Raw genomic sequence first — 16953 nt, forward strand, 5'->3', positions numbered from 1 at the left:
TTGTTTTAGTTTCTATGATTTCTAAATTGTACGGCATTTATCTGTCTACAATTAAAACATATAAAATATACTTACATTAACTTTTAAAATGTTTAATCCAACTAAGCTGGGATAAGTGTATATCTACGAATATTGAATGTACTTCATATGACAATAAATCACGCAAAACTTAAATAAACATTATACTTGAAGCATAAGGAACTATTTACCAATGTCAGAATCACATGTAACAAGAATTAACTTAATATAACCTTGTGGCAAATATTAAGGTACTCAAATTATAGTCATTATATGCTTAACTTTGTAACTACGTGCTGTGTCAGCTTTTTTAAATTGCTTTCGTAATGTCAAATTAATGAATCAAACTGTCAAAACTGCCTGTCAATATACATACATGTGTATGTGTGCGTTTGTGTGTGAAATCGACATTGTTATTGGGTGCATGCAAAGCATGTTGGGCAACCGATGGATTAAGTGCTTGTAGTTTCGCACCATTTAATGTCTGCGAATCATGCAAACACATTTGCAAATCAAATCTGTTATTGATTTTTACCTTCATTGTATTAGATCACATTTATATAGAATAACGAGCTGTTGCCCGCGACTTCGTACGCGTGGTATTAGAAAACAAACAAACTATATAAATTACAAAAAGCTACGTATCCCTCGGAAACCGGAAATTTCTCGGAGATGAAGCTTATCCCATGTGTACTCCAGACTTTGTTTTATATCTGTGCCAAATTTCAATAAGATTTGTTGAACCGTTGCAGAATGATCGAGTAAACATTAAAAAACTAAATTAATGAATCTCACGGGAACCGTACCTATTCCAGGGATAAAAAGTAGCCTATGTGTTCTTCCAGACTATGCTCTAAACCTGTGCCAAATTTCATGGAGATCCGTTCAGCCGTTTAGGCTACAAACGCTAACAAACATCCATCCATCCATCCATCCATCTATCCATCCATCCATCTAAACTTTCGCATTTATAATATTAGTAAGATTAACATTGCTATCATTATTATCTACGTTATATTACGTCTAGTCTATACTGCAATCTCAAAACGCATTCTAAATAACTTGGACATGAACGGCCCAGTTCAATCCGCAACTGGGTAGCTTTTGAATTAACCATTTCGATGTCGTCCAACTTTAATCAAGTGACAGATTAATCTGCTGATAAATCTGTTGTTTATTCAAAAATGATTCATCCGTCAACTTGTTTGATTGAGCGAGACAGGAACGTGACAAAAACTAGAACGGGCAATTACCATCGATCATACATCGATTCCACCGGACACGATTCTCGATTACAAATCATTCGGTCCGTGTTACTTTCTCGATTAAGTGTGGCGATATTTAGCATCGATGGCGCTTCTGCAGGTGAAATCGCCGTTCCACAAAGCACAACCGGTCTCCAACCCGTGTGACAACATCGTGTGAATCTTTATCTCTTAAATGATGTGCTCTTACTGCATTTGTTTTTTTTTTCAAATTCAGAATACGGAAACACAAAGGTCTTGATATCGAAATGCCAAATAGAAATAATCATAAACTTTGAATGTTTCCAATCAATCGTAACACACTAGTTTGTTGTTTTCTATACTAATATGGAGGGGAAAGATTTGTATTTTTGAATGTAATCGATTCACGTAAATACTACTAGGCCGATTTTAAAAATTCCTTCACCGTTAGAAAAGGAATTTATCTGTGAGTAACATAGGTTACGTTTTTTATTATTTTTTTAACTTCACGCAGACGAAATCACGAGCAACAGCTAGTAGTTAATAATATAGCAATAGGTTCTCATATTACGGTTTAGAAATGCCAGCCATGTCTTTTGTGTTCTCATGTTACTAAGCACATTCATAAGCTAGACAAACGTTACTCGATATTGCATAAAACCGGAGGTGTACAATTCTTTGTTTACCTTGCACACGGATAACTTGATGACTTGGTAATAAACGAAGTTAAGTCGTGTGAAAGTAATTTAAAAACGAAGTTTTTAACGATGCAGAAATCAGTTAAATACAGATATCATAGAATATTTTTTACAGAATACGAAACTAAAGAAAATCGAATCGCGCAATGTTATAACTTTGTAGGCATTTGTGTTTATTATTGCTGCAATCTATTAAAGTTTCCTTTTAATTAACAACGTATAGATTTTTCTTATTAACTATGAAGGATCTATTTAAACATACATAATGTAGAGCTTTCATTTAAGTTTGTACGTAAAACGTTTCTGAGTGCATTATGAGATGTCGCTGACTTCAGCATTTAAGTAACCAGAATTTTACCTTTAGACATTTCAGAATGAACATGTGAAAGTCACTTAGCCAGTAACCGTATCTATTAAATTGCTGTTTTAGCGGAACATTTGACATGCATATGTAATATTCTGAGAATTAATAGTGAAGTTGCAATTTGTACAATACAGCAATTTTGCTTATCAATTTCATATTTCGTTAGTCACCAATGTTGAAAAATGAGAAATCAGGAGACGTAGCACGAAAATTTGTGATTTATATCTTAATAGTTTTCGTGCAAGGCCTTTAAAATACATGACTGGGGTACTTCAGAACTTTCTAATATAATTTTATATGATACTTATGTATTCTTCTTTTGGTGTCATCTCCTAACGAAGGTTGGCAATCTAGCAACTTCAAGTTTAGACACAGCAGCGTTAAATATAGAACGCGTACTTTTGTTGTACCATTGGCGAAGATTGTAAGCTACGATTTTACGTATTTATTATAAACTAGCTGTTTCTCGCGACTTCGCACGCGGGAACTTGAAAATAATAAAAAAATATCCTATGTTACTCGCAGATAAATTACCATTCTAACGGTGTAAGAATTTTTAAAATCGGCCTAGTAGTTTTTGAGTTATTTCAATACATACAAAAATACAAATCTTTCCTCTTTATAATATTAGTATAGATTATTAACTCGTCTTCCAAAAGAAAACGTGCGAGAATAAGCAACTAATAATAATCAACCATAAGAACAAACGTTTCATAGAAATGTATATATACGAAACAGGTTTAACAAAGCTAGTAATTATATTGTGTTCAGAATTGTATTTATACCCAACTCAATAGCAACAATACGGCATTCCTATCTGATAATTCAGGTGTCCCGAGGCCGGAATGTTCTACATCTCTGTCTTTTCTGATAGATCTGTACATATAACTACAGCAAATGTACCATATATTTCGTAATAATGCAGTCTGTGTTCGTTACTATTCCACTTATAGACTAAATGCCTTCTTTTTTCGAAAACTACTACTTTACCTTAGCTGATTTACCTCCAACTCTTTTGAAAAATAAAAAATTCAACATGAGACCTCGTGAAAGTACCGATTTCATTAAGAGCGGGCACAAACCTTTAACTAAACTATCGCATAACTGTTGTACGATTGATGATTTTCGATTGTTTCGCAGCAAATTCAACAGTTTAGTTGCACAACTATAAATCGAGTAATATGCACACCTCTATATAAACTCATAGGAATCCAAGCGCGACTCAACAGTTGTGCGATGGTTTAGTCAAATGATACGCGCGATATAAACAGTACAGAAAATGATGCGAATGCTGTAACTGTTTTCGTTTATGAAAACAGTTTGTCATTGATGCGTGTTGAGGAAATGACGTCATACGGCTCACTCCTTTGTTCCATCTCTGAGTAAAACTGTCAATAATCAAGCGTAATTGTATTGTTTTCTGTACCCAGTACCGGTCTTTGATGGCTGGGATTGATTGGATGTTGGAAAAATCGACTGTTTTTATAGTGAAATCGAAACAGTCATGAAATTTGTAATCTTTGGCCAAAATAATACGAGGGATATAATCATTTATCGTCCTTTTTTTGTCTTCATAAGGAATGATCAGGCTCTTAATAGGCTATTACAGTCTTCTTAGGAATCTCCTACAGTCGTTTATTTTGCATATTGTACCAGTAATAAGCATTAAATTGATTGCGAAATTATTTTCCGTTACTTTTTTACTCTTGTGTACTTCGACGCATTGAGATAGGGTATTGAATTTCATTGACTTCAAAGAACAGACGAAGTTGCGATTAAAGGTTTCCTGTTTCGAGATTACGTCTTATTAGTATTGCGATATCCGTAATTGAAGTGACGTCACGGCTATTATTGTAGTTTTAAAGTAGTGGCTTGCTCATCATTGCATTACACAGTTTGTCAGCCTTTAGAAAAACTCGACACAGTGATTAAATAAGCTTTGATTTAAATAGCGCCCGAGATTTCCCATAGAATAGAATTCCCATGTCTTGTTCAAAGTCTTATTCTAACAATGATATTAAAGCTGTAGACAGGACTTTAATTTCTGTTTATATTTTAGTTTTTTTTAATTATATAATCTTGCCGCTGTGACGTCATCAATGTGTTGTTATTGTGGTCAAGTACCATTCACATTATCCGTTAATTTATAAATACAATAAAATTGTAGTGTCTGTTTAGTATTAAAAGAAAATTTCCAGATTTCGGAAATATTTGCGTTGCTGATAACGAAAATCGCATTTAAATTTTTTTTGTCTGTCTGTCTGTCCTTGCCGCGTTTGTTCCAGATAATCTCCGAAACGGCTGGTACGATTTCACTGAAGAGTAGCTGATATAAATGAGCATATTATAGGCTACATTTTTATCTTAATATTGCATGGACGAAGTCGCGGGCAACAGCTATAGCATATGATTGTTTGTATTTTGCGTCCGTAATTCGGTATATGTGTCAATATTTACGCACTAAGAGATCGTAACATGTATTTTATAGCGCTATAAAATGATCGTAGTATCCTTGAAATGTTCCATTGTGAGGATTCAACCTTGCGACGTTAATAACAGTTTAATTATCAATCTTATCTTTGTGAATTTTAATACGCTGGTAATCTTGTGGTGTATGAACGATTTTTATGATGTATACAGATATATATGGCTCTTAATTTTCAGTTAGTTCCTTTCAATTGTATGGATAATTATGAGAATTTGGACTTATATAAACGGAAAATTAAATTTAACATTTGTATGACTGTTAATAGTACAAGGTGCAATTTAATTGATGAAATATCTTTTTTATGCCATAAAATACATAATATGACTTAATATGATTTAAAAGTATTGTAACTTGGAGAACGTAGTAGATTGCCATAAAGTAAACATGTACTTCTCAACCGATATGTGCCCAACGATGTATTAACTCACAAAGATATCTAACAGTTGCTCTTTCCAATTACATGGACGTATAATCGACAAGTTTGTATTACAAAACCGACGAGCGTACGAAGCAATCATTTAGCGTTTCGCAAACTCCGGTCGACTAAGCCTATATCAGTTTTGTAACGTACCAACACCGTGAAGGAATTTAAGTCCGATGTGTGTTAGTCGGTTGTAGATCCTTTACATTGATTATTTGACCCACTATTATAGTGTCATCTAATCGAATTTTTATATGCTACATGCGTTTTTAAATGTCTGATCGATTATGTCCTTACGAGTATTTCATTTTTGATCCTGTTTTTAATTATTTTACACTAACAATAGACCGCGACTCCGTCCTCGTGGAAAAAACAAAAGCAAGTAGCCTATGTGTTCTTCCATAGTATCCTCTAAATCTATGATTAATTTCATAAGGTCTGATCAGCAGTTAAGGCTACAAAATCTAACAAACATCCATCCATCTAAACTTTCGCATTTATAATAGTTTCGTTGATATTTACTTTTAAATCTTAGTAATGTAGACGTCCCCATCTAAATTAGTCACACAGGCGTGGCTCTATACCGTACGGTCCCATTTAGTATACTGGTTCTAGTTTGGCAGTTTCATACCGACCCGTTTGTCCTAATCCGGTTTTCAAGCAACTCATCATAGCAACGCACGATCCGCATGTAGGTCTTGTTACATTGGAATGCGGTTATGTTTACATACTATTATAATAAATATAGACACATAGACCATTACTGGACTCATATTTGAACGGCATGGGGTTCAATTTTAAGCTGGAATTGCAGCAAGTGAGCACAGAAGTAGGAACGGTTTTTATATCCCCAATGATTGTACAACAGCATTAAACTTTTAGCGCACAACCGCACGCAAGGCAATTGTAGATATCTTGCAAATAGATACTTATGTCGGTAATTATTTAATTATCTGTCGCAGAAAATTAGGTGTAACACAAGACAATAACTTAGTACACAGTAATATTCTAAGAGCCATTTAGATCGTAATTATGTTAGATTTAGTAAATTAACTGAAGAGATTGACGATTTTTAGCTACACGGCTCCTTTCTTTAAGAACGTAAGAAATTTTTTAAAATGTACACTGTCATTCCAACTTGATGAAGGCTGGAAATTTCGCACAAGCTGTTGCGGACAATGCAATTTAAATAATAGCAAAACTTAAGGGGATTCAGGGGCGGATTATACCAGTTCTTTTACTACATATTGGGCCCATCTGGCATCTGTAAAAACATGCGTTCGCTGCTAACCTCGAGCTACCATAAAGTTTGAATCTCATTATACTATTCGCCCACCTCATGTTAATGTCTTTGTATCAACAGTCTGGTGCGCGAGCAACACGCTAACCCGATTACGTATCAATGCACGCGTGTGTTGGATCTCAAAGAGATTCCGTGGCTATTGCCAACGGCATTCACGAAATCACGTTCCAATTGCTTTTGAGTTTGTAATACTTACATTATGTTAACTTGTTCCGAGTATCTGACAAGGATTTTAACGTTGGAAAGAATACATTTTTATTTTCACCAAACAATAATCATACTAACAAATCACGTCAGTATTTGTATTAAGTAGTTAAAATTTGATTCCTCAAGACACGGAGAAAGTAAGGAATGAAAATCTATAACTTTTATCGTATCATTTAAGGTCGCCTAATTTGGCAACGGGAAATCAATTAAAAAATGTGACTTATTATAAATTCGCATCCCGTACACATGTCGAAAGTGTACCCGCGAATGACGGACCATTTACAGTGAGGCGGAAAAGTGGCGCGAAAGTGAGACCGGTCAATGGTCGGATGGAGGGAAAAGTGAGACGTTGACGCGGCCATCATTGATTTTCTTTCCTGTTGTCTATACTTGACATACGTACAAGTAAAGCGTATAAGTACGAATATTTAAGTAATACTAGCTATTGCTCGCGACTTCGCCCGTGAATTTAAAAAAAATAATAAAAATGCAGCCTATGTTACTCTTTGATAGCATAGCTTTTTATTGATGCAAAAATTTTTGAAATCGGTCCAGTAGATTTTGTGTTAATTCAATACATAGAAAAATTCAAAAATACAATTCCTCTTTATAATATTAGTATATTTTATAACATAAAAAGTGTTTTGATGACACATTCATAGAATTAAACATTTGTTAAAATACGTTTATAAATGTATCATTGTGTAAGATATTAAAATTTTGCATAAGAACATACGAAGCTTAAGACTTCCTTTTTGCGTAATAATGCATATAACCGTATATATAATGGACATGCATAAAACAATAGGAATGTAAAATCGTCTGTGTTGATGAACTTCTGGTTAAATATGTAATATTCTTATTTTACGAACCACTGTACGCGATCATATTTTCATTAGTATTTTATTATTAAGATAATTAATAATGAATGTTGATATTAAATATATATGCATACAGTGTTAGGCAAAATAATTCAATAATTAAGTGTTAATCTATACTATTATAATAAAGCGTAAACACACACTTCTTTGTTGCCTAAGATGTCAGCAATTACAGCACATTTATGAATAATTCTTTTTTAATAAAAAGCCCTACACTTACGTCAACCTTTAGGCTATATATTTTCACGCCATTAAATTAGGGGGTAAATATTTTTCATAAAAACCCTAATGTGGGAAAGAGACCATAGTTTCTGCCAACATTAAAAAAGCAAGGGTGTCATGGTGTGTCATCATGTTATGTCATTTTGACATTTGCAATTAATAATTTAACAAAAGTCAGTAATAAAATAAAATTTTCATAATGCACGCGGACGGAGTCGCGGGCGAATGCTAGTTATTTAATAATTTTGCCCTAAACTGTGGACATTTTTGCCTATCCTTCAATTACGAATGTAGCTTCTTTTATAGCATCCTTTTTAATATGACGAACATAAATGCAAGATTTCAATCTTCACTCTGTACATTACATATTTTCGTAAATGATTTAAACATTAATTTGTAAGTGTTTAAATTGACGTCGAATCAACGTCTTCGTTCCTCATAAAGTGAAGGCCGTTTGGTCTCGAGTCTTTTTTGCATTCGTATGTTCTTGTAACCTATAATTATGTATACTTTTGTTTTATTTTTTTCAATTATAAGTATCTTCTAATTAAAATATTCTTGATTTTATCTTGAGTAAATTGGGTACTGTAATTATTGTGGCTATTTAAATTTTACACACAGATTTCTCATTATCAAATTATCATTTCATTTTAAACGCCATTCTTTTTATTATTTTTATAAAGTAAACATATTCTTGTCTCTATTTTTTAAACAGAGTAATTGCGATGTTAGTATATTTTTATAAAAAAATAGTCTCTATTGGAAAACAACAGTTATAGCAAAGACAAAACCAGACGCAGTTAGTCTTTCTCTGTTTATCCTATAATTAATGAGAGAGACGAGTATGTAACAACCACTTCAAGTTAACCTCTAAAGACCGACATATGACCTTAGAAACCAGTGACTTTCCTTTGCTAGTATGAAAGTTACGCGTTAATTAACTACATGATACTATTGAAATTTAAACCAAAATCATACTAATATTATAAATGCGAAAGTTTAGATGGATGGATGATTGTTTGTTAGAGTTTGTAGCGTAAACGGCTGAACGGATTTCTATGGAATTATGTTAAATGTAGACGAGATTCTGGACGTAAGCATAGGCTAATTTACACCCTTTTTTAAAGCGGACGGCGTCCGGGCGAAAGCTAGTATTAAATACAAGTAAAATAATTTATTCCTCAATCCAAATCGAATTTAATTTATCTTAAAATTGATTGTATTATGATTATTATTTCGTCATTATTAAATGCAAAATAAACCGGCTTCAGTACAGGTCAAACTACAGTTTGCAAGCTAAATACAAATACTTACGAAATTACCAACACTTACTGTGCGCATTCAACAAGGACGCGGTTTCGACTTTCTCTATGTTGTCTTGTTTGGCTATGAAATCGCAGTACGACTGGGACGTCTAATTTCTCATACTAATCTGGCAAAGGAACCTATGGAAAATATTGCTAATGCGTTGTGAAAATTGTATACAATTAAATGTTGGTATTTCTAAAGCTTTGTATAATTTCACAAAAATAATATCGATATTTCGTAAATAACAATTTATTGAAGTTAATTGCCATGTTAGTAAGTCACAAAACTCGAAAGATATAGGTATAAATGACATCCGATCTACCTTTGGTCAGACATAAGGTAAATCTTTAAAACATAACTCCAAATAAAATAAAATTTCACTAACAAATAGTTTATGGCTCTGCGACTCCATAGGACAAGTGTGTTGTTTAAATAAAAAAAACTTTCACATATATACGAATCAGTTTCACTTAAATAAAGCGCTAATTAATAGAGAAAAGCGAATGTCGTCTTATAATGTTAGCCAACGATATTAAAAATCATTCTCAAAAAATATTATTATCACCAAGTTTATAGTAAAAGAGTATAGTGCTAGCCAAACTTAACGCCTGTCGCAATTTCTCGAAAGTAAAGTGGCAGAGGTTAACCACAGTTATTGTTACCTCTATGTAATTATGTATTAAGCTCGATACTGTTCTATGGCAGATCTCAAGCATTCCATTAGCCTATATCTATACTACTCGTAATATTAAAGAGGGATATTTGTGTCTTTGAATGTATTGAAATAACTCAAAAAGTACTAGACCGATTTTAAAAATTTTTACGCCATTAAAAAGCTATGTTATCACTGAATAACATAGGCTTTTATAACTTTTTTTTAACGCATGCGAAGTCTCGAGCACCATCTAGTTTGATAATGTGGGGACACATACCAAGCCAAGTCGGACAATACGTGTGTCGCTTGTGCATTGATCATTGAATATTCATTCGCACAAGCCACTGATTTACGACCTTGTGTCTATTCGGTGTTCAGTCGTATGACGTCACTCTCACATGACACTTCTATATTAATTTGATTTCTATCTAAATGCTGCAGTATTTGTTTTTTTTTTTTCATGCCAGTGGACCTATCTATTATCTCGTTAGATGAGTATTTGTTGCATTTTCAGAACTTTAATGAAAACTTTTAAGTATATTCTGTTTATTTAATTTAATTATTCATATTGTTTTTGTCGATATGCTTATTGTGATTCCTCGAACTTCCTCGAGGAAGTTTGAGAGTAGCCCCAGTAGTTGATAAAATAAGGAGTAAAAGGTTAGCGTAAGAAGGACGTTAGTTATGAATATGGAGGAGTACACCGGTAGAGGTAGACCTAGAAAGAGATGGATGGATTGCGGGAAAGGTGACATGATCAAGATGGGAGTGGTGACTGAGATGACGGATAACAGAGTTATTTGGAGAAGGAAAACCCGTTGCGCCGACCTTGCGGGAGTAGGATAAGGTAGGGGAGATCATGATGCTATACTTATTGTGATTTTTTACAAAGCATTTAAAAGTGAGAAGTTATTCGAAGTGTCATAGCGGTATACGAGTAGTTAGTCGCGTATATCATTACTAAACTCTTTTTAGGTAATGTTTCTTATTTATTTGCAAGATATAAATCGATCAGTCATATTGACAATCGCATTAATGGAACAAAAGTTGAAGTGTTAGCTATTCTTTGCTCTGATTCTATGAACAATAGACGATTCAGATGAACTGCAGTTAACACGTGAATAATATTGATGACTATTGCCATAAGTATTCCTTTAATTATTAAATTTATGGACCTCTGATGATTAATTACATGGCCCTCTTATTTTATACATATCTTTTCCATAGGACTTGATTAAGCTGAAGCCCATATGACTACATAAACAGAGTGTGCAGTTTATAACATGCTATTTTATTAGGGAGCTTATACATAAACCCATTAGTTTGTAAAAGTTTTAAGAGAAAAACATCTCATGTACATTGACCCCTATAGAATGTGCCGAGTTACTCGGGCGTAGTCAGTTTACCTGAAGGTAATCTTCCTGGTTCGTTGTATCTGCAGGCATTTGATCCCCTCCCCTGGCCCCTCTCCCTTACCTCGGCTTCATTCTATACAGGCCTGATTGTTGCGTGATGTAACGGAATGTAGCAAAAAGCGTACGTCGTTAATTACGTTCGTTTTTAATGACTTTTTTATTATTATTGAGATCAAAACAGTTTGTTTTACTGCTTTTTTATTTATTCTAATTTTCAATCGATTTCTATTAATATTATATGGCGGTTCTCATAAATCGTAACGGAATAAATCTTTTGCAGCTAACAAATTTAACTTCATTTGTTTCAATGACTTTGAATTTCCAAAACATTGATTCAATCTTACTACTTGTAATATGAAAAATGCGAAAGTTAAGACGGATGAAAGGAAAGTTTGTTAGAGTCTGTAGCCTTAACCGCTGAACGGATCTCAATGAAGTATGACATGTAGAGGGTAGTTTGGAAGAACACCTAGTTTACTAATTTTTCTTTTAATTCTCGCGAACGGAGTCGCGGGATAAGTAGTAGCTAGATAAAAAATACATATTTACTTGTTAAATCCGCTTCGACTTGAATATGAACATTATAAATGCCAAAGCACTGAGTCATAGACGTTGATCATGAAACACTTGCAAATGACTAACATATCTTTACGTGATTTATCCGTCGCTTTTGTACACACAATGTTATTTTGTCTCGTTTCAAAGGGCTACAGCTAAATATGTTTTAAAACACAAGAAGCATACATCTCAAACTACAAGGAAAACCTATTAATGACGAATAAAATATTTATTCAGACTGAATTCCTTTTGAAAGGGGATTACCAGGACGACATAAAATGACGTGGAATAGTACTTTTGTTTGTTATGTTGGGTCTATTGCCTGCCTTGCGTCTTTTTTATCCACTACCTTTATTCTATAAAAAGTCACCCAAGTTTTTGACAGTTTCGGATACTAATGTTATGATTTAATGAGTGTTTGTATTAGCCAAAGTACTGGGTCAATGTGATCAACTAAGGCCTAGTAATTCTTAAGCCCCCCTTCTCGTTAGATTTACTCGTAGTATCTGATTTTCTTTTTGACCGACCTTCCAAAAAGAGGTACTCAATTCGTATGTTTATTTTTTTATGTGTGTTATCCGATATCTCTGGCCATGGTGGACCGATTTTGAAAATACTTTTTTATTGTTTTCAGTTGAGATCTACCTATCGCCGGTGGAGACGCACTGCAGCAATGTGGACTACTTTATACCCGACGAGAACAACGAGACTAAAGGATTCTCAGACGACGCCATGAACAGGTAAAGATTACATTTTCTATCAGACTTTTCATTTATAATCTGAATTAGAGCGTCAGTGGCACGATTGAGCACTGGTAAATATGATGCGATGTTTTTGAATTGTTTCCCCCGGAGTTACAGAAAAACAATAAAGTAGATTTTTTAGATATAATTCGGTAGGTAGTGGCATATGAAACCATGTGTGTAAAGTTGACAGCTCACAGACATATGACCATTCAAACGGTACAGAGCAACAACGAATAAAAACAAGTGGGTCAAGTAACAAATGCTTGATATTACGTCCACTTACTACACTTGGCACGTTCATCGGGTTTGTTTTAGGCAGGTCTTTATTTATTTTTAAACATTTACTCAGTATTCGATGGAAAATACCAACAAGTGTGTTTAATCCATAAAGACTTAGTTTTACAGATATATAAACAGTCAACCATTTTAATCTATACTAATATTATAAAGAAGAAAGATTTGTATGTTTGTATTTATTGAAATAGCTCAAAAACTATTGCGCCAATTTCAAAAATTCTTTCACCTTTAAAAAGCTACGTTATTAGTAAGTAATATAGGATTTATTTTTTCAATTCACACGGACGGATCGCAGGCAACAGCTAGTCAATTACTAAAGTAGAAGCCCGTTTACGACATTGGCTATTACTACTGAAAATTGCTGCCTTATCACCTTTAATGTCATAACCGGTTTCCTCTGTTTATTAACTGGTATCTATGTTGGGTTGCAGGTTGCATATGGCGCGGTCAACAGTGGCGCTGTTTATAGTGGCATTCCTCGTGCTCTTCATCGCGTTCTGGACTGGCGTGGTTGGCTGCTGGAAGCGCAGCCCGGGCAATATTACTGCCACTGCTATACTCATGCTTGTCACTTGTAAGTGAGATATCTTGTTTCTAATCACTACTTCTGTTTACTTTTAGTTTTTTATTGACGCACTTAAGTCTTAATGGACAGTTTTAAGCATATTAAGATCGTCTGATTGAAGTTATGTCTGGGGGCAGCTACTATTTATACAGACTTTCAAACTATTTTACATTTTTGGATTCTCTAGATGGATAGGTGCTCTAATCTCTAATTTAAATCCATGAAATTCTTAAAATTAAAAAAGCTACAACTAGTCAGATTTTTCGATTGCTGCATAAAACATGTATTTTGTCTGAAATGTCCCAAAATTTCCTATTTCTAGCATTTTATTAACAACTCCTAAGAGTTGAGAGTATTCTAAAATAAAACAAATATTAAGGAGTCATATTCAAATGTCTTTGCATATTGTTTTATCGCACTTGATGCATACTTTGAATAATCAGTCTAACAATGATGTAAATATTTTCTGACGTCACGAAACATTCAAGGCGCCATTTATATCGAGATAGACGCTTATAGTTCTGCCCACACCTTATATTACATGCATTGTATTATAATTATTACACATCCGCCGATGTTATTACCGCCCTATGCAAAAATTAAAATAAGAATTAATTTCTAGAAATCAAGGAAATACTTGTATAAACAACTGTTCCCGTGCGGCTTCATCCGCGTGTAATTATGAAAATTTTATTTTGTTTACATTTGTCAAATTATCAAAAGCAAATGTCAAAATGTCATGACATGACAAATCTTTTCAATCTTTCTTTCTTGGTAGCAACTTATGGTCTCTTTCCCACATGAGGGTTTTATCAAAAATATTTACACCCTTAGTTTAATGGCGTGAAAATATAAAGCCTAAAAAGTGACGTAAGTGTAGGGCTTTTTATTAAAAAAAGTATTATTCAAAAATAAGCTGTAATTGCTGACATCTTAGAAAACAAAGAAGTGTGTGTTTACGCTTTATTATAATAGTATAGATATTAAGTAACATTACAAGGTACGTCGTATATTAATTTTTAATTTAACATATAAATTCTTTTAAAGAATCAACAATTTGGTAATGAACGATCACACTTAAAAATAAATGTTTTATTGAAGAACATTCTTAATACATCTTTAAATATGACTTCCACATGGCTTGCTTCCGTTCAAATCATTCTGTAATGTTGAGCCAACGCCAATACTATTACAATATAATACTTTATAGAACTGCCAAGACTGCGCCTTTTAAAATTTAATAGCAATACCATTCTTCAAGAGTACCATTTAAATCTAAAGACGAATTCAATGGATATGAGAAATTATATTGTCCACTAGCTGTTACCTGCGACTTCGTCCATGCAATACTAAGATAAAAAGTAGCCTGTAATATGCCCGTCAATGTCAGCTACCCTTAAATGAAAATCCCTTCGAAATCGGCCCAGCCGTTTCGGATATTACACGGAACAAACGCGGCTTGCAGACAGACAGACAAAACATTTTTAAATGCGATTTTCGTTATTAGCAACGCAAATACATCATCTTCCCGAAATATGGAATTTTTCTTTTGATATTACAGACAGACACTCCAATTTTATTGTATGTAAAGAAGATTTCACTGGCTGACAATGTCATTTGTATATCTATGGATTTTAAAAACCGTGTTAAAACTGATGATACATACATATTTTAGTGAGTTTCTGATTAAAGCCTTATAAAGGTATAGAGTTGTTGATAGGTTTGTTATAATTTCTCATTTCTATCGGATTTGACTATTCGTTTACGACATGAAAGTACTCTATTAAGATTTTACTATTGAAATCTTCACGACTTAAACAATTTTTATTTAAATTTCAGAAACCTAAAGATCTTATTTAGGATTGAAAAACATTAAAAAGTGATCCTTATGAGTTTGTGTTGTATTTTCAGGTCTGCTGGCTGCAGGTGCTATGGCTCTGTGGCACGGAGTGGAGTTTTACGAGAAGGAGAAGGTCGTAGGAGAGGAATACTATCAGCAGTGGCCCAATGTAAGTTGTCACGCTGTACGCTTAAAGATTACCAGAGATTTAGTCTTGAGTGAACTTTTTCACAGGATATTAGGTAACTGGAAGTAAGTGAGTTTAGGATCGAAAGCAGAAATGCAGATGTGAAAACAATCTCTAAATGGACCAGTCAGTTCAATCTTATATCATACTTCATGCTTAATATAATAAATGTGATAGTTTAAATGGATGGATGGATGGATGTTTGTTATAGTTTGTAGCCTAAACTGCTGAACGGATTATGATAAAATTTGGTGTAGATGTAGAGGATAGTTTGGAAGAACACATAGACTACTCAATTTTGTTTTTTCTTTTAATTCCACGCAGACTTAGTCGCGGGCGAATGCTAGTAATTAATACAAATGACAATAGATGATACAATAATTAATACGTAGCGTGTAACAAAACTCACGACAGGTATTAAAAGACAACTCAGCGATTTGGTACGACTGGTCGTACATACTCGCTTGGTTAGCCGTCGGTGTCTCCTTCGGAAGCTCCATATTATTCTTCTCGGCGGCCATTTGCCTCAGCAAAGAGAAGCGCCGCGAGCAACAGAATAACGTGCAGTACATAATGCCAGGTCAGACCGCCATTGCGGCCGCCATCTTGACAACTCGGTGGTTGATTAACGCTTCACGGTTTTGGAATGTTTTGACTTTCAGATGGTGGACTTCTTGTGTATTTATTGATCCTGGATGAATATATATTTTTATTGGTTTCATATTTGTATAAACATTTAAAATCATAGGCAAAAGTCGAAAGAAAAATGTTTCTCGTGGTTTATAGCCATTTATTTTATGGTTTAGAAGATCCCATATGAAAGGATAATTTAAACTATAACTAAATTGTTTGATGTGTAAGTATCTCACACTAACAAAATGCTTTTCTCTTTCTTTTCATGTTTCTATGAAACGTGGCTACTGCGTATAACGAAACGACCAATGTACGATCGTCCCTAACGCAATCAATCAATAATCGCGCTATATCTTAATATATCTGGTTTACCCCATGTTGTACGGAACTAATACGCTTTCTACTTACAAATAACACTAACATCTTCTCTGGGATTGTACATTCTACATGATTAACATAACCTATTTCATATTTTCAACACAAACATATCTGTACATACATACACTTGATGAATACTGTACACACACCTACACAACATTCCTCGATGCTGAATATCTTGGTATAAACCAGATATTGCGAGATAACGCTCGCGTTTGGTACGACTGGTCGTACATAGTCGCGTGGTGTGGCGTCGGTTTGTCGCTGCTGTCGGCCATTTTGTTTTCATCGGCCGCCATTTGCTTGCGCGGCGAGCGAGAAAGAGAGGAGGCTCTTAATATGCAGTATCTCATGCCTGGTAAACAGCTTTTTCATCATTACTATCATTTTACAGGAAAAGTTTCATTTTATTATTATTCCATTCAAATACCATTTACATACGTGCAGATATTAATGTAAATATACACGGACTTTTTGCTAACGCGCTTGCAGGGTGCATGCAGTTTAATGAAACTGTTAAACAATTTGATTTTATATTTTGTT

The 16953-nt window shown here is 33.9% G+C and overlaps 1 protein-coding gene across 2 annotated transcripts in view; it reads left to right on the forward strand.

Moving 5' to 3' along the window:
* Positions 1-16922, forward strand: part of LOC106107412 — a 35321-nt gene extending 18399 nt beyond the window's left edge. The window contains exons 3-6 of one of the 2 annotated variants that reach the window (XM_013288258.1): positions 12399-12504; positions 13239-13381; positions 15284-15381; positions 16603-16922. In XM_013288258.1, coding sequence (XP_013143712.1) covers positions 12399-12504; positions 13239-13381; positions 15284-15381; positions 16603-16869 — 614 coding nt within the window. In that variant the 3' untranslated portion in view covers positions 16870-16922. Of the gene's footprint in view, positions 1-12398; positions 12505-13238; positions 13382-15283; positions 15382-15813; positions 16158-16602 lie in introns of those variants that run through there. The other variant, XM_013288257.1, reaches the window with a different exon arrangement.
* Positions 16923-16953: the final 31 nt, after the last annotated feature.

Source organism: Papilio polytes, unplaced genomic scaffold (genome assembly GCF_000836215.1).
Source record: "Papilio polytes unplaced genomic scaffold, Ppol_1.0 DF822067.1, whole genome shotgun sequence".
In the NCBI taxonomy this organism is placed as follows: domain Eukaryota; kingdom Metazoa; phylum Arthropoda; class Insecta; order Lepidoptera; family Papilionidae; genus Papilio; species Papilio polytes.